This window comes from Ostrinia furnacalis, unplaced genomic scaffold (genome assembly GCF_004193835.3).
Source record: "Ostrinia furnacalis isolate ACB-3 unplaced genomic scaffold, ASM419383v2 OfSCF7157, whole genome shotgun sequence".
Lineage (NCBI taxonomy): Eukaryota > Metazoa > Arthropoda > Insecta > Lepidoptera > Crambidae > Ostrinia > Ostrinia furnacalis.
Window position 1 is genome coordinate 596,461 of NW_021137396.1, and position 17,559 is coordinate 614,019.

The 17,559-nt window shown below is 42.6% G+C and overlaps 1 protein-coding gene across 2 annotated transcripts; it reads left to right on the forward strand.

Moving 5' to 3' along the window:
* On the forward strand, positions 1-17,511 carry Regnase-1 (zinc finger CCCH-type containing protein regnase 1). Of its 2 annotated transcripts, none has more exons than XM_028319209.1 (4): positions 1-361; positions 11,691-11,861; positions 13,777-14,009; positions 15,578-17,511. In XM_028319209.1, the coding sequence occupies exons 1-4, from the start codon at positions 137-139 to the stop codon at positions 16,602-16,604; spliced, it is 1,656 nt and encodes a 551-aa protein (XP_028175010.1). In that variant the 5' UTR covers positions 1-136; the 3' UTR covers positions 16,605-17,511. The 2 variants fall into 2 exon arrangements, with proteins under 2 accessions (XP_028175010.1, XP_028175012.1); XM_028319211.1 differs by lacking the exon at positions 1-361 and adding an exon at positions 3,519-3,720.
* The last annotated feature ends 48 nt before the right edge of the window (positions 17,512-17,559 follow it).

Consider the following 17,559-nt stretch of genomic DNA (forward strand, 5'->3'; position numbering starts at 1 on the left):
AAAGAAAGAAGACGTCATTCGAAAAATGTGTGTTGGATTGGAAGGTTGATAAAGTTGTGTTTTGTTGATTGCTACGAATTATGCAATTAAATTGTGATAGTTACGTGTGATTTGTTGTTGCAACAGACAATCTAAAATGTCTCACGATACAGACTTGTTGATATCAGTGCCACGTTCGTGTATAGCTGAATTTTACAATAAATATCTGAATCTAGTTGAAACTTTTTACTATGTCACTTTAACAGAGAACAAATCTGCCTTCTGTAAAGAGAAACCTGAATATGTGTACTTCAATGTGATTTTTAACTTGAACCCAGCTGATGGAAGCTACAATCCTCGGGAGTTGGTTGTTCGAATACAGGTTAGTGTAAAATATTATTAGTTACCTCCTCAATCCAATTATTGAGCCTACCCATTTACCGTATTGACTAATTGCCGTCAGAAAACAAAGAAATTAATTTTGAATATTTTTCTGACACTAAATGCATTTATTTTGTTGTCAATAATGATTCCTTTGTATAACTAATTATGTATTGAAATTCTCAATGTGTATGTTAGCATATGTTTTTATCATTAGGTAGGTATTATTATTCGCCAATGTAAATATTCAACTAGCACAATTTAGAAAATTTTTCAATTAGATCTATTCCTCATGCAATAGATAGATAATTAAGTACCTACCACCTACCTAACCTACCTAGACTTAAAATTTTTAAGTCAACTTCATGGAAATAAGCAATTAATAATAATAAGTAAAGAAATAACAATTGGTTCGGCACAAGTCGGTAATGGTTGGAATGAAATTACAACTCTACAAGTTTGCTGTAGAATATTATCACTGACGATTACAAAAACAACGCTTGTATTTTATTATCTAAATAGGAACATACACAAGGATCTCATGTGTTCTGGTATTCATCAATAGTTTGTCCAAGCGATTTTATATTCGCAATTGTTTTTCACATCATTTGTCTGCCTGATTGTGGATAACTTTTTTAAGAAAGCTAGGTAGGTATAACAAATAATTATGTGTTTTCATGAAACATTTCTGACATTCTTCTTACTTTTCCCTAGCCCTTTTCCCATTATTTGGAGTCTGCTCCTTGTTCTGTTGAATACATTTTTGACATTATGAAATAAATGCTATGATAAGTGCTAATAATAATATTTATTATAGCTTTACAATCCACAATTAAACAGTTTTATTTAATTAATCTGTATTTCCCTTGATTGTGGCCCCACTTGGGTAAAAGCCTCCTCCATCACTTTCCATTTTTCCCTGTTGCTACAATGTCTCTGTTATACATATATTGTATGAATGAATACCTGATTAGAGACTGATAGACAGTTCCACACTCTAAAAAATTGTTCTTAGTTGGTTCAACTTACTACTTAATAAATAGGTACTTAAACATAAACGATAGTAAAGTTTGTTTGGTAGGGACTCAATAAAAAATATGAATAGCTATGATAATAAATCCTGGCCTGCCAAACATAAAGTGTTCCAAAATTGAAAATCGTCGTCATAGGCGGATGCGTCCGCAAAGACGATTTTCGTTTTGGTGGCAGAGGCAGGGCCGGATTAACCATCTCGGGGCCCCTAGGCACAGCTCCTTTTGGGCCCCCCTTTTTTTTGTCGCGGAGGATATGATTTGCGCACCGTCACCACTGCCGGGGGACAGGGTGGTGTGTGGGACTCCCGGCGCCCTAAAAAGGGAAAAGGACGGGCTAAAACCTCCGCGGCGTTCTGTCGTAGCCCGAGTGGGGGTGTCGCGAGTATCCGGCCGTAGCCTTAGACTTCCGCGACACCACGCTACAGCGACAGCTCGCCTACACGGCGGACCCTACACGCCCCCCTTGTGGGGGTCCGACGGGAATGCCCGAAACGCCAAGCCGTTCCCGTCAGACGGAGGTGACAACGGTGCCCCCGCACCCCCGGCCTGCTGGCCGCCACCTGGGGGCAGAGTAGAACGGTCGTACAACCGCCTTCTGATGGAGCGAGAGACGGAGCGATGGGGCGAGAGGATCGTTCTCCCGCTCGCGCTCCGCTGCCTTCTTCTGAAGGATGACCTCTTCGCAAAAGGAGGCGACCACCTTTCAGTATCCTTCACTTCCCAGCATGGCGATGACCAGGCTCGGAAGCGAAAGATCCCGGCCCACGACCGCAGTGAGGACACGGCGCTGCTCCTCCCAGCCTGTGCAGACCGCGAGGGTGTGCTGCACCGTGTCATCCGCCGCGCCGCATTTGTGGCACACGGGGATTCCTGTCGCCCGATTCTATGCAGGTACGAACCGAAGCAGCCATGCCCGGTCAGCACCTGCGCCAGACGGAACGTGAGGAACCCGTGCGGTCGTACCGTGCAGAACAGNCTTTTTTTATTATTTTCTATTGACGTTCATAAGTGCCACTTGTGGTCTAAACTGAATAAATATTTTTTGATTTTGATTTTGACTAATGTGCCGCCCGCCGACGCCAGCCGTGCCGCGGCCCCAAATGTCTTCTTCGGGCAGTGACCAGAGTGTCATCCGCATAGCATGTGACACTCATGCCCGCGAGTAGGACGCCCCGGAGGAGCCAGTTGAAGCCTAGGTTCCACAAGAGTGGACCGAGCACCGAACCCTGCGGAACCCCGCTGGCTACGCCGCGCCGTTTTAGCTGGCCGTCTCTGTTAACATACAGGACTTCGCGGTCCCGTAAGTAATCGCCCAGCAGCGCTCAAACGTACTGAGGCACTCTGTGATGTTGAAGTGCCTAGAGTATGGTGGGATAAGGGATGGTATTGAAAGCGTTGGCTATATCGAATGATACAGCCAACACACCCTCAGCCCTCCCCCTAGCCTCCACAGTGAGGCTTTTTAGCCTCTGAAGGGCGTCAACCGTCGACCTGTCATGTAAACCAAAGCAGTAATGCCAACGTCACGAAAACTTATTAGGTTCCACAGTATCGAAATATGACGATTGAATGTGTAAACCAAAATAAGGCGAAGTTTTGAGGTGGTTTGAGTTTTGTTGCATAAAAATAATCTTTAACATTTTTTTTTTTCATTTTTTTATCGGGAGTGCTGGGCCCCAGGTCATAGTGGGCCCCTGGCCATAGTGGGCCCCTAGGCACTGGCCTAAAGTGCCTTATGGATAATACGGCACTGGGCAGAGGTCAACACTGCGCGGTGTTTGGGGGCCACCGGGTGCAGTGGGCGCGCAACCCGGATCTCGCTGCCCCGCTTCCCCTTCACTGGGCCCGTGTAGGGTTGCCAGGTCCAAAATCACAAAAGCCGGACTTTGTGTTTCATTTGGCCGGACATTTTACCCTAAAAGCCGGACATGTGACGGGGGGTGGGTGCAATTAGTGTCAGCTCATGAGTGAGTACTATCATCATCGGTTGCTAACCAACATCCTGATGCGTGCGCTTCATATGATTCTGTGGCTCGACTTTCGCCTGGCGCGGCAACCAAATAAAAAGCCGGACAGGCCGAACAAGGCAATATTTGGCCGGACAAGACCCTAAAAAGCCAAACATGTCCGGCTAAAGCCGGAGGCCTGGCAACCCTAGGCCCGTGCGTGGAGGTGCGCTGGCGGCTGGCGCACTCGCGGCCGCAGCACATGCTCGCTAGCTCCCACCCAGTAGTCTTGCCGCGACGCAGCGCGCTCGCACACGCGCGTCATGCCATGAGACGCGCGCACGCAATCACACTCTATTATGTACGCGATCGACACCCAGGTGAGCGCGACGATAGTTCCCGATAGGATCTCTCTCGCCGACCACACACGGATCTCCGCGAGACGATCGCATCGTAACGATGTTCATTCACAACCGATATAACGATCCCGGAAGTGAAGCCGGTTCGTTAACGTCACGTATGCTAATTACCGTCGACGGTGCGCGCGTACTCACAAAAATATACAATATTTCGATTAAAATTTTACCATTGTCCTGAAAAGTGAAACTGCGAAACATTTGAAAAGTTCGTGCATTGTTTCGCAGCCGAGGGCCTGTAGTTGTCTTGTCAATTATGCGCGAATAATTAGTATTACCGGTTTTTATAAGATCAGTGAAGCTGTCATGATTAATTATTCCTTCTTAGCATACCGTCACGGTTGGATCGAGTTGCTGTGATGTGAATGTGGTAGTCAGTGTCGTTGTTTTTGCAACGTTATTTACAATGTTGTTTTTGTATTGTGAAAGTTGTGAAGATTAGAGGTGTAATTAATGTGTATGTCTTCATCTGCCGCCGCTAAGTGTCGCAGGTCCGGCGCTGCTCGGTATCGGCAGACTTTCACTTCGCCACCGAGAACACCAGTGATTTATATTACCTAATTCGTTATCCAAGCCATCTGATCACGGATTTGAGTTTAATAGCTCCACCTAAATGTTTTTCTAATGTATTTCCTTGAATTCTCCATCCCATTAATGAACTTGTTTTGTATCCTACTAATTGTTCTGGTTAATCGTTAAGGAGTATGCTTCCGTCAACAAATCAACAATAGTATTAGTTTGAAATAGGACATCAGAATCTTTTCGCTTATGAGCTGAGATTACCAGTATAAATCCGCTTGCTAATATTTCTGATCAACCGCATCGGATGGTATCTTGATAAATTGCTATTGGACACAAAAACAAAGGTTTAGTAGATGAACATGATAAGATTTTTTAATAACCAGAGTCAGACACTTGAACCTTAAATAAACCATTAAAGTGTCAATCGATTGAAAGATTCCCACAAGCCCAAAGCTCACAAGTTCAGAAGGTATGACGAGACTATAGTTTCTTTAATGTTCATCCTTCCTCTTAAGTTCTTGAATTGGTTTTCCAAAGAGACACGACAGCCAAGAAAGCTAAGCGAAGGTTGCGCGTACGCCTCACGGATGTTCCTCAGGTAAACAAACAGTAGATTATGTATATTTATACGTCAATCGGTCAACGTTTCAAACCACTCGGCTTGTTTAAGATAACAGCTTCATTCTTAAAATCCATATCAATAAATCGATTTTGATCCTGTTATGTATTTCGCTCTAATCTTAGTCTCATTACTTATTAGAATTTTTAGAAGTAAACAAGTACCTACTTGAAAAAGTGTCAAAGACTGCTGTATACAATTTTCTAGTTACTTTTCATAATAAATTCTCTTTCTGGCATAATAACTTCCAATAAGACAATCCCCCATCAGTGAGTCATTTATTAGAGGTAAACAATAAAATGGGTAATAAGGAAAATACGAAATTTCCGCCATTAGCAGACCATCAGCGACAACATAGACCTAATCCTTTGATAAAACATTCTACGTGGGAATATTCTAATTGGAACTACGTACTGAGATAAACTATAATAGGAATCAAAGACCAACCCTGGACTGAACTACTAAAACTGCATAAAATCCAAAAGATACGGGTAACGAAGTAAAACGGGTAAAATCTAATATGACGCGGTGAGAAAAAGATCCAGACTTACTTTAAGCAGAAGCTAAATTTTCAGGAAAGGTTGCTTGTTATACCAATTTTACTGTAGGATCAACGGTGACAGTAAACATCAGCTTTTCTATACCAAAACTATATGGGCTCTGCCTGAAATAAAATAAGTTCTTATGGATTCAACCAAAATGTGAGGAACTGCTTTTTTTGTACTGTCGCTATTGAGAGATCGCATTACAAACATGGAGAACCCCTGAAAATTTGGCTCCTGAAAAAGTAACTGTACGGTGTGACGTTCATGCTAGCCCAGATAGGCTACCCAAAACAATAAGTTATTTTGATCAAGATCGTTAATCCTATATTTTTATATCGAATCGTGTGACAACCGAGTTATTGTAATGTTCTGCTAAATATTCTGTCAAGATCTTCTTAGGTTCAATAAGAGCTGAAAATGAATCCAATAGGCTGTGCCAGAAAAGCTATAAGATTCTTCTTGGGTGAGGGTGATGTTGCTGTCATGAAAACTATATCCAATAAGCTTCTTATTAGTGATCGACGCTTGCTTGCAGTTTAAAAGTATCCATTGTCCAATTCATAATTTAGAAACTACACGAGTTCAAGGTATAATGAGTCAATTTGACCCTTGCAGTACAAAAAGTCGTATGACTCGCCCCGTCAACAAATAAAAAGAATTTATCCTATCTTGACGTCAGAAGTCCTAACCCTTTCTTGCTAAGACGACAAATAGACAAACCTTACTATATTCGCCCACAAAAAATAAGACATATTATTATCATCAAATACGCGTTGATCTAATCGCCTCGTACAAAAATGCTTTACATCCTGTTAGGTACGCATGACGGCAAATCAAGCTAACCACTATGGCATCTTATATAATTGGAATAGAAGTGACTTTGCAACAATTGTATAAACTGAATCGCTGGCGATTGTACATAATTTGAGTCAATAACATAAGTATGTGTTAAATAATTATAGCTTTGCATTTTTAATATCACTCTATCACATACGCGTACCATTTTAACAATAATTCCAATAGTTGTAAGAACATACGTTTTTATTGTCCAATAACTCCAGAGTTGTATTAACACAGTAACCGATGCTACAGCAAAAAAGGCTTCATTTCAAATCTATCTTGGCTTGGATCAGTGAGAAGAATAATCGGTAAAGACTTGGTTAAAACCGCCTTACACAAATATGCGGCCTCACTATTAATTAGCACCTCATTTCATGGTGATCGACCGCTCGTAGCAAAAACAAAAGAAATTATACGATATTTTACAAACTACGCGCTTGATTTGTCGTCAACAAAGCGTCTGAAGAACATCCTGCTCTGACTGTCATTGCCACTGATTTGGGGGAAACAGATTGACAGAACATTGTTGACAGGTCAGGATACAAGGAAACAGTTGAGAAACAATGAACATGACGAAAATAATTTGCTCGACAAAAATTCTGGGTATAATATTACTTACATTACTTTTCTGAAAATTATTAGATTAGATTAATTGAAATCAGCAAAGGAGAAATAGTTCTGATTCCAATGAAAATAATGAAGAACTAGATAAATCAATACTAAGGTGTTATATTTAACTATTTCCCAATCTACTAGTCTTTGCTGCAATCATCGAATGGCAACAACAAGGAAATACAAAACTGCAATAAGTAGAGTAAGAATACGTAAGAAATATGAACCACTGCGAAGATATTACGTTAATAGTTTGTTGACAGAGTCACCTGTCTCGTTGGACCACTACGAGGACGAATACGCTCTCGCTTTTGCAATGTTGTTGAGTAACGCGATTTCATTGCACTTAATATGTTGGACGAAAGGTCACAAGAACTTTTTATGTAAGTTTGTCAGGATCACACAGTATTTTTCTGGATCTTTCATTGATTCCAGTCCTCGTGTAGAATTATCATTTCTTATTTTTAAGTAAACAGCCGAATTTAGAATTTTATTATATTTTTCATTTCCTCTTATCTATTTTTATCTCGTGTCAAAGTCGGGGTCTTATTAAGTGATAGTTAAAATAATTTTGCGTCATTGCTAATCAACGTTTACGTACTGTTTGTATTCATATTAGAACAAAATTATCATTAATTATACAAATAAGATCATCCTAATAATAGTCATCTTATGTAAATAAATATCTTCCTCCTTATCTTGATCTATCATCGTCATAGATTATAAATTGAATGCATTACGTGAAAGAATACTTATTGAGTTTTTAACGATCATAATTTTGGACTGAGTATTATTTTTATTGCCATCTATTTCTCTGAATATTATTTCAATGATAAATTTTACGTACTTCTGTAATTGAGTGTTTATAAAACGAGCGCACTGTGTAACGTTGATTAAAGTCAATTCGGTTAAACGGCGAAACAATATTCCCAATAGTGTTGTTTGTGCGTATATCTCGGTGTTGTTGTGTTTAAAGTGTGTCGCGTGCGCGCATCCTGTTCGCCGCTGACGCCACATGGCGCGAGCGCCGACGTCGCCCCGATCCTCCCACCCTATTGGTCAATGTTATCACTACAACAAACGCGCGACAGAATTTCTCCTACAAACGGAACTAATTGTACCCACCCACCAGACTGCTTTATCGAACGTTAAACACCATTATCGGTGCCTATATCTGCATGTCAACAGAACAGTTCAAACACTAACGTCATGAGGATAGAACATAGCGCCATTCGTAACATAAAGTCAAATATTAGGTTCATTAACACGTAATTATTCTTCAATCATCGCTTATTAACCCAAATGACCAGATCCTAACTGGATCATTCTCTAGTTGTCAGTGCGGTTTCATTTTTATAAAATGAAAGATATCATTATGCTATAGCGCCACCAATAAGTATAGTTTTTAATACAAATATAATTAGCTAACGCATTATTATAAGTATTAAAACCACAAAGATCGATTAATTGGAATGCTATTCGATCGTCAGTCTATGTTATTTGATTGCAGAAACTTAACTAACGTTTTTCTATTCACGTGCAATCCGATGTGATTGTTATTTAAACGCTTTCGCTTAGATAAGTGGAGATGTGCTTGGAATTCTTTGATACAGTTAATACTTAAAGACCGCAGAAAATTAATCTTTGTCTTCATAGAATAAAGCAATTAAACTGCGCGCTGCTGCGATACTGCCATAACCAATATCATCAACAGTAGGTACCTACTGATTTTGTTTGTCTGCTGAAAAATCAAAGTTCACTATGCAAAAAAAATCTATAATATTTATTTTTGATGTTATAATATTCGCGATAGCGTAAAAGCCCAAAGTTCATTTTGTAAAAATCAACTTTTTAGTATTATCGTCATTACATTACATAACTGATAACCTGATTAGATAATTATGCTGTTTTGGTATTTAGCTTATTGTAAGCTCGTGAGAGAATTTTATTTACCTAAGCATTAAAATGACTATGCCTGCGCGTGATACATGCACCTCCGTCCAGTGCCCTGCATTCGTTTTACTTAGAAGTTATTCGAATAGGATTGTTAGATTTCTGCGTCATAATGGACTTGGTAATTTGGCCCATGACGTTAGCGGCACACTATTTAGTAATCAGGGGTACCAACCAGGTTATTTTAACAACATTTCAAATTTAACTAAAGCCAAACAAGGTTTGCGGCCTACGTTCGAAATTCTGAACAATGCAAGTCTAAGTACAATTAGCAGATGTTTAGAGAACTGCTGAGAAATTATCTGGTTGATTTGCAGTCGTCGTCACGACACGAAACGGCCTCCAAATTTAACTAGGTCACCACAAGCGTAACGCTGCTCAATGATTTTTACATACTGAACTCTACCAAATGGATCGTTTAGCGATTACTCGAGAAAAACTAGAATGAAAGAGTGATTGATGAATGGGAACTGCTAAGGTGGATATTCCCCGGGTATACCCAATGGGTATTTGGTTGAAAAACCGTCAAGGAAATGCTGAATGTTTGCCGTACAAATTAGAATACACCACACAGTGCGGCTTTAGCAATTTGGATCTGATTTGAATGTTGTATTGATATTATCTAATAGATGAATTATGTAGAACATGTTATTTAGTTTCAGCTATAGCCTGACATAATGCATGTACCTAATCATGCCCTTTAATGGGATATCTTCAAATTTTATAGAACTTTGACTCTTCCAATCCAACGCAATAAAATTAAGAGTAAAAAATTAAATAAGATAGCGTGTCCATTTCCAGTATTTTTTACCGTACTATTCATGGATTTCATTCAATTGCCATCAATTTTAACAATAATCTTAATAGGTAGGTAATTAAGATTCCGCAAAACCAAAAAGTAAACCCTCGCGAAACCCATGCAGGTTCTACTTTTATGAATTAGCAACTAATAAATAATATTCAATCTAAACAACATCGTAACAAAACAACACTGTTTATTTGATACGTGAATTATGCGATTGTATAGTATCTAACAAAAAGTTATGGTAAAGTGCCGGAGAGCCGGTGAAACAGATCGGTCGATCAGCGCTGCTTGCGCTGGCGCATATTTTTTAGAAAGTCGTATCCGGCTGTGCAGGCAGTTAGGCGGTAAGGCGGGCCGCTTCCGTGCGTACCTTATAGCCCGGATGTGGCTCCCGCAGAGACCTACTAAGCCTGAACTGGCGATAGAACTTTCCAAAATTGTCACGGATATCAAAGAACCGCTGAAACGTTACCGAATTTCAAAAATAACGATTATGACCGCGCCACATACGGGATTAAGAGAAAATCTTTTGATCTTGGATTTTAAATAGGTACTTCTTCGTAATTTACCTGTCTTATGATAGACCGAAGTTTAGCTTGAACCAACCTCTTGATTTTTATTTATTGCCACTTACATAAATTGTTATTACGTTTCCTTTTCCAAGTTTTTAATTCCGGCTTTTTCTTGATAAGATTTTCTAAAAAGATCGTGGGTAACGTGCGTTAACTCTATTGTTCGAAACGCGGTTTACAGTTTCTCTACAAATAGGTACCGCCCGACGCATTATCGCACCTACGAGGCTTGTTGCACTCCGCAGTTATCTGAACTTTAATTTCAGATTCGCAGCCAACTAGGTCTCCATGCGGATGTTTGCTATGACTAAGCAATATTTTTATTCGCCGGTAAGCCGGAGAATGTTAGATCAATATCGTATATTAAGTTACTATGTAAACAAGACAATCTCGTCTTTATAGATTTTTGTGAAATAATGAATTACAACCGGTACACTCGACAGTTGCGCACGCGCTAAAGGTCAATGATCATCCGTAGATCCGCTTCGGCGCCCTGATGACCCTGCGCCAGCGCCGGTTGTGTGAAATATTAAATTTGATCATCGATAAATTATCGCCGGTATAAAATTTATTCTATTCGCCTGATTTTTATCTGTTGGCAATAGAAAAGCGCGACCAATTAAGTAGTTCTTTCAAATTACTTGATAACATCCTTAGCAAGGTTTTGCCACTTCCGTCCGTGTAGATTAATCTACATTCAACACCGCTGAAATATTAAGTTAAATCGATAAAGTCGGAAGAATGTAAGTACTGTTACCACAGTTGTTAAAAATGGAGCAGATCAATAAAAAAGTGCGCAATAAATACGAATAGGTAGTTTATAATGCAAAGAAGAAAACATGATGAACCTATTAAGACATTGTGCTTTTGGCAATGATGTTCAATGAAAAAAAAGTTACTGGGTTTTTTTGTTCTAAAATTATATTCTTTTTCTTGTACTTTTCATTTTCTAATGCTGGGATTTCCTTGCCACAGAATATCTGGCTAGATAAATTTTATTTTGCTCAATCAATAAATCAATACTGAGATTCGCGTGCGCAGTGCGCACATAACAGAAAATAAATTGTTTTGATCAACCATTGGCTATTGCGGAAGTCTAGTTGCATTCTTTTAAAACACATTTTCTCATCAAAAACATCCACTTATCGATTCTTTATGAACTTCCAGAGTTCTTCTTATTGCTGCTTCAGCAGCGTTCACAACCTGTCTAGTAGATGATGATGACTCCTCTATAAAAACTAAGCTTTTCTGAGCTTTATTTATCCCGATGTCTCTGAATGAAGAACATAGGTATATCCGGATGTGTCTGTATGATCCAATCTTGACGATCTACTTCTCAAAGTTCGATAAACCTAAAATATAATATATAATTATACTTTTATAAGTCAGGCAAAAGTCGAAAGTTAAACTAACAACGAGTAAAAAAGTTTAAGAATTTTATCTAACTCACCTGTTTTTGTTTCCAGAAATATGTGGAATCATCCCTGGGCTGGGCAGGCGAGCGCGGCGAGGACAGCAGCTATGATTCGGAGTGCGAAGACGAGGGCGCACATCGCGCCGCCTCCCGGACGCCGTCGGACACTCTTGCCGCGGAGTTCGCGGAGTACGTCACAGTCTCAGTCCCACAGCCTAACCAGGTAAGAAGAATCATCATCATCATTTTAGCCATAGGATGTCCACCTGAACAAAGGCCTCCCCCAATGATTTCTACAAAGGCCGGTTGGTAGCGGATGCAGATCCAGCGCCTCCAGCGTCTTCCTGCTACCTTTATGAACTCGTCGGTCTACCTTGTGAGTGGACGTCCTACGCTGCACTTTCCGGTACGTGGCCTGCACTCCAGAACCTTGCTGCCCCCTAGGTCGTCAGTTCTGCGTACTATGGCTATGTACCCTGCCCATTGTCACTTCAGCTTGCTAATCCATCGGACTATGTCTAGAACGGTAAGAAGAATAGAATCTTCCTTCATATTATCCCAGGGGGTCTATACCACGATCACCTGGATTAGATCATCCAAGTGATCTAAGTGGACTCCAGGTGACACTGGTGTTTTTGGCCACCCATGGATAAGAAGTCCACTTTGATCTATAGCTAATCTTATCCATAGGTGATCAAATGACACCAAAGTGTCGCCTAAAGTCCATTTTGATCACCTGGTTGATCTAAATCTAGGTGATCAAAGTGGAATAGACCTCCTGGGCCAAGCGCGGCGTTTTCAGAATTCAGGTTATTAACACCCCCCCATTATACTAGCGCCTCTTTCGAAAGGCTCGAGATGTTTTACTATTGTCTACTAGGCCACTACTACACTACACACAGTAATCCACGCATTGGACGGATTTATCAAAATTATTCAAGTAATGTGTGTAGAAGTTATGCGAGGGCGTTCAATGATCCGTAACGAATGCACGAATATCGCAATACAGTTTCTCAGAAGGTCAACTAAAAACTTAATATTAACAATAACCAACTGTCTAATTAGAACTTGTAGATCCAGAAAGCATAGCTCGAGATTCTTATAAGATTTGAAGTGATTTCCATAAGCTTATTGGATTCTCATAAATTTCAGAAGCTTGAGGATTCCAATTCCAAAGACAGAAAATAGGTATCACACTTTTTATACACGTGTCAAGCTCTGCTGTTGATTTCCATCGCGAAGCGTAAGGATAACCTTAATTTTTCCGAAGCAATGAAGAATGTTCACTAATTTTGTATTTTAGCTTTCTGTATTCTCTGTTAAAAATAAAAAACTACACGTGAAAGAATTATTTCGATACGTCAATTAGTTTCCAAGATATTGAATTTTAAAAGTGCGGGCGGCGGCCGGCCCGCCATTTTATGCGCGTGACGTCATAGTACAGTTACTGGCTCATATTTGTATGGGTGGAATCTTGCAAGCTGAATTAAGACCCACTTCCGGACAACCGATTAAGCTGAAATTTCGCATACACATGTGATTTGGATGACCATGCAATATTATGATGACATGGAGCTGGAAGGTGGCCATAGGAACTCTATAATAAAACGACTTAAATCCATCGAGTTTTTGCTCGTTCGTTTTGTATTGATGAGTACTTCAATTCTATACAGTAATCAGGGTCTGATGATGGAGCTGGAAGGTAATGCGCAATAAAACGACATAATCGCATCAAGTTTGGGTTTGGTTAAATTTTAATTTCTGTGATGGGTCTGGATGTTAATATGTATAATAAGTATGTATTTACAAAAAAAAATGTATTTAAGTATGTTTATATCCGTTGTCTAGTGAGCGGACACTGTGAATGTACGTCACGCGGGGTCACGTGACCGTCGGCGGGACTCGATATTTAAGCGAACTTTGAATGCCTATAAAATCATAACTACTTGGTATTTTTGAATGAAATAAAAACAAATGTATTTGTATATGTAAAAGCTTAACTGTAACATAGGTTACAAGTGATTTTGCATACCTAGTAACATTCTCAATTATGGTCACCATGTCCAAAGCTAGAAACGGTTAGTGATAATATCTACTGCCCGCTTAAAACCATTTTAATTTTGTCATTTATTTCACAGGCGAAGATTGAGTTCGCGGTGAAGCTGGGCTACTCGGAGCAGTTAGCACGGACGGCTCTCCAGAGATTAGGCCCGGACCCGCCACAGAATTCTTTGCTGGCTGAGCTGATCAAGCTATCGGCTATGCAGCCACCGCGCGCGCTGTCGCCGCCGCCGCCGCGCGACCCCGACCCGCCGCCCGACCGCGCCGCGCTGAGGCATATTGTTATAGACGGCAGCAACGTTGCTATGAGGTGAGTTTGGCTTGGACTGATGGATGGGTTTTGTGATATAATGAGCTTCTGGGTGTTGATGATGACCCGTCGCCCGACCGCGCCGCGCTATGACACTTTGTTATTGATGGCAGCAACGTCGCTATGAGGTGAGTAACTTGATTTGGAATGATGGATAGGTTTTGTGATATAATGAGTAATGCTTCTTGGCTTAGACTGATGGATAGGTTTTTTTTAACCACAACGAGGAAGCTCTTGGCCTGTATGTAAGTAACCTGATGGTAAGTGATGATCAGGCCGAAGGTGGAAGCGAGCTTCACCCGGAATCCTCAATCACGGAGGAACTAGCTATCTTACCTCTAACTGCCGGAACACAACACAACCGGGTTTTGTGATATAATGAGCAGTGCCTCTGTGATGACGATGATGACCCGCTGCCCGACCGCGCCGAGCTAAGACAAAAGCAAGCTAAGAAGTAAGCAATCACTATGAGGTAAGCTTAAGCAATGAGATTGTTTTTGCACTGAACTCCTTGCTGGCTGAGTTGATCAAGCTATCGGCTATGCAGCCACCGCGCGCGCTGTCGCCGCCGCCGCCGCGCTGAGGCATATTGTTATAGATGGCAGCAACGTCGCTATGAGGTGAGTTACTTGGATAGGTTTTGTGATATTATGAGCAGTGCCTCTGGGTGTTGATGATGATGACCCGCCGCCCGACCGCGCCGCGCTATGACACTTTGTTATTGATGGCAGCAACGTCGCTATGAGGTGAGTAACTTGATTTGGAATGATGGATAGGTTTTGTGATATAATGAGTAGATAATGCTTCTGGGTGACGATGATGATGACCCGTCGCCCGACCGCGCCGCGCTATGACACTTTGTTATTGATGGCAGCAATGTCGCTAACTATAAGGTGAGTAACTTTGCTTGGACTGATGGATGGGTTTTGTGATATAATAAGCAGTACCTCTGAGTGATGGTGATGATGACCCGTCATTCGACCGCGCCGTGCTAAGACACAACTTCATTTATGGCAGCAATGTTACTATGAAGTAAGCTAATGCCATAAGGTTTTGCACTGAACTCCTTGCTGGCTGAGCTGATCAAGCTATCGGCCATGCAGCCGCCACGAGCGCTGTCGCCGCCGCCGCCGCCCGACCGCGCCGCTGAGGCATATTGTTATAGATGGCAGCAACGTTGCTATGAGGTGAGTAACTTGTTTGGACAGTTCGGGTGACGATTGCATAGGTGATTTTGAATCAACATCCAATTAGAAAAAATAGAATTCCAAATGGAAGACAAAAGCATTCCAATTGGAATACGAAAGCATTTTAATTGGAAGACGAAAGCATTCCAATTGGAAGACGAAAGCATTCCAATTGGAAGACGAAAGCATTCCAATTGGAATACGAAAGCATTCCAATTGGAAGTCTATTCCTTCGAATTGGTATTATCTAAGCATATCTAAGAAATAGAGGTATTCATACAAGATTTATATAAATTCTTATAGGAATTAGTCTTCAGCTATTTTCTTGATAAGGCAATCTATTCAAATTTCCATGTACTAACCAAATAATTTTGTTTTCAGCCACGGCAACAAGGAGGTGTTCTCGTGCAGAGGCATCGAGATATGCGTGGACTGGTTCCGCAGCCGCGGGCACAAGGACGTCACGGTGTTCGTGCCCAAGTGGCGCAAGGAGGCGTCGCGGCCCGACAACCCCGTGGCCGAGCGCGACGCGCTGGAGCGCCTCGAGCGCGCGCGCGTGCTCGTCTACACGCCCAGCCGCCTCGTGGGCGGCAAGCGCCTCGTCTGCTACGACGACCGCTACATCCTGCGCCTCGCCGCCGAGACCGACGGCGTCGTCGTCTCCAACGACAACTACCGCGACCTCGCCGCCGAGAGCCCCGAGTTCCGCAAGGTCGTCGAGGAGCGCATCCTCATGTACTCGTTCGTCAACGACCGCTTCATGCCGCCCGACGACCCGCTCGGCCGCGCCGGGCCCACGCTCGACGCCTTCCTGCGCGCGCCCGCCGGCGCCGAGCCGCCGCCCGCCTGCCCCTACGGCCGCAAGTGCACCTACGGCAACAAGTGCAAGTACCACCACCCCGAGCGCGCCGGCCGCCCGCACAAGTCCGTCGCCGAGCGGCTCAGCGAGCGGGCGCGCGCGCTGCACACCGTGTCGCTGCCGCCGCCCGGCGCCGCGCCCAAGCGGCCGCTGGCGCGCGCGCACTCCGCCGCGCCGCGCCTGCCCGACGCCGCGCTCGCCACGCACTTCGAGCGCGCGCAGCTGCAGCCCGAGCCCGGCGCGCACCGCAAGCTGGCGCGCCAGCCGCCCGCGCCGGCGCACGCGGCCGCCGCGCGCGTGGCCTCCGCCCCGGCGGGCGCGGCGGCCGCGTGGCGCGCGCTCCCGCCCTCGCCGTGCGCGTCCGAGGGCGCGCTGCAGCACTGGGACGCGCGGCGCCGCATGCACTTCCACCTGGCCGGCATCTTCCCGGAGGCGCAGGTGGCGGAGGCGATGGCGGCGTTCCCGGAGCAGACGGACGCGCAGGCGATGTGCGCCGTGATCCTGGCGCGCTACCGGCCGAGCGAGGCGGCGCCGCCGCGGCCGCGCTGACCGCCGCCGCCGCGCGCCGCGACGCCCGAATTATTTCCGATTTCGCTCCCGAAATCGCGAGCATACGTTCGGAGGCGGTCGCCGGGCGGCGAGGGCGCGGCCGGGGCGCGCGCCGGTCGGAAGTATTGTGCCAATTACGACGGTCCGCTGCCCGGTCGTCGTAACTGACGGGTAGGCATTTATATACACTTGTATATTTTCAGATAATGTTCACTCCTGTACGCTTCTGCGAAGTGTACGGAGCTATTTAATTATATTTTAAATGGACGTCATCATGAGTATGTACAAAATCATTTTATCACTGACATGCATAAAATTTACTTGTATCATTATTTTGTATTTTATAATGACTTGTGCGATTTTAACTGTAGCTTCCTTGCAAATCACGATATTTCTGTAAATACCGCATCCAGTGAAATTAAGCATTCATAATTAAATAAATTCTTATTGTTATCCTAAATACACTTACTCATAGTCATATCGTGAAGTAATATTAAAATAACGAATAAAATGTAACATCATATTATTTTGGGAACTAACCAGTTAATCATAATAAAATAACAACAACCTTTACTTTTTCATTTGTATGTACTCTTCTTATATAAAATTTAACTCTTAACATTTTCATGTAAATACCTTGTACTTCTTTCTGGAAGTATATTTAACATCTAAAGTGCACTTTATGGTTATGGCCACAATTAGAAGTAAGTCTACACAGTCTTTAATGTTCATACTTTGACACCATGTTCAAATTGTTAGGAGACTTGGTCATTCCTGTTTAGTATGTTTTAGGTGTAAAAAGGCCAGATATCATGGACTAATAGTCATTATCATATAGGTGTAACATTGAACACAACTTATTGTTTGATTTTTATTAAATTGAACTGTATAAAAACTATAAATGCAATGCATCGATTGAAATGTAAGATAAATATATCTACTCCCAGGTTATACT

Coding starts and splice junctions, on each gene's coding strand:
- Regnase-1 (XM_028319209.1), top strand. CDS start 137: ATGTCTCACGATACAGACTTGTTGATATCAGTGCCACGTTCGTGTATA. Junction 362..11,690: donor AGTTGGTTGTTCGAATACAG/GTTAGTGTAAAA, acceptor TTTTGTTTCCAG/AAATATGTGGAATCATCCCT. Junction 11,862..13,776: donor CAGTCCCACAGCCTAACCAG/GTAAGAAGAATC, acceptor TTTATTTCACAG/GCGAAGATTGAGTTCGCGGT.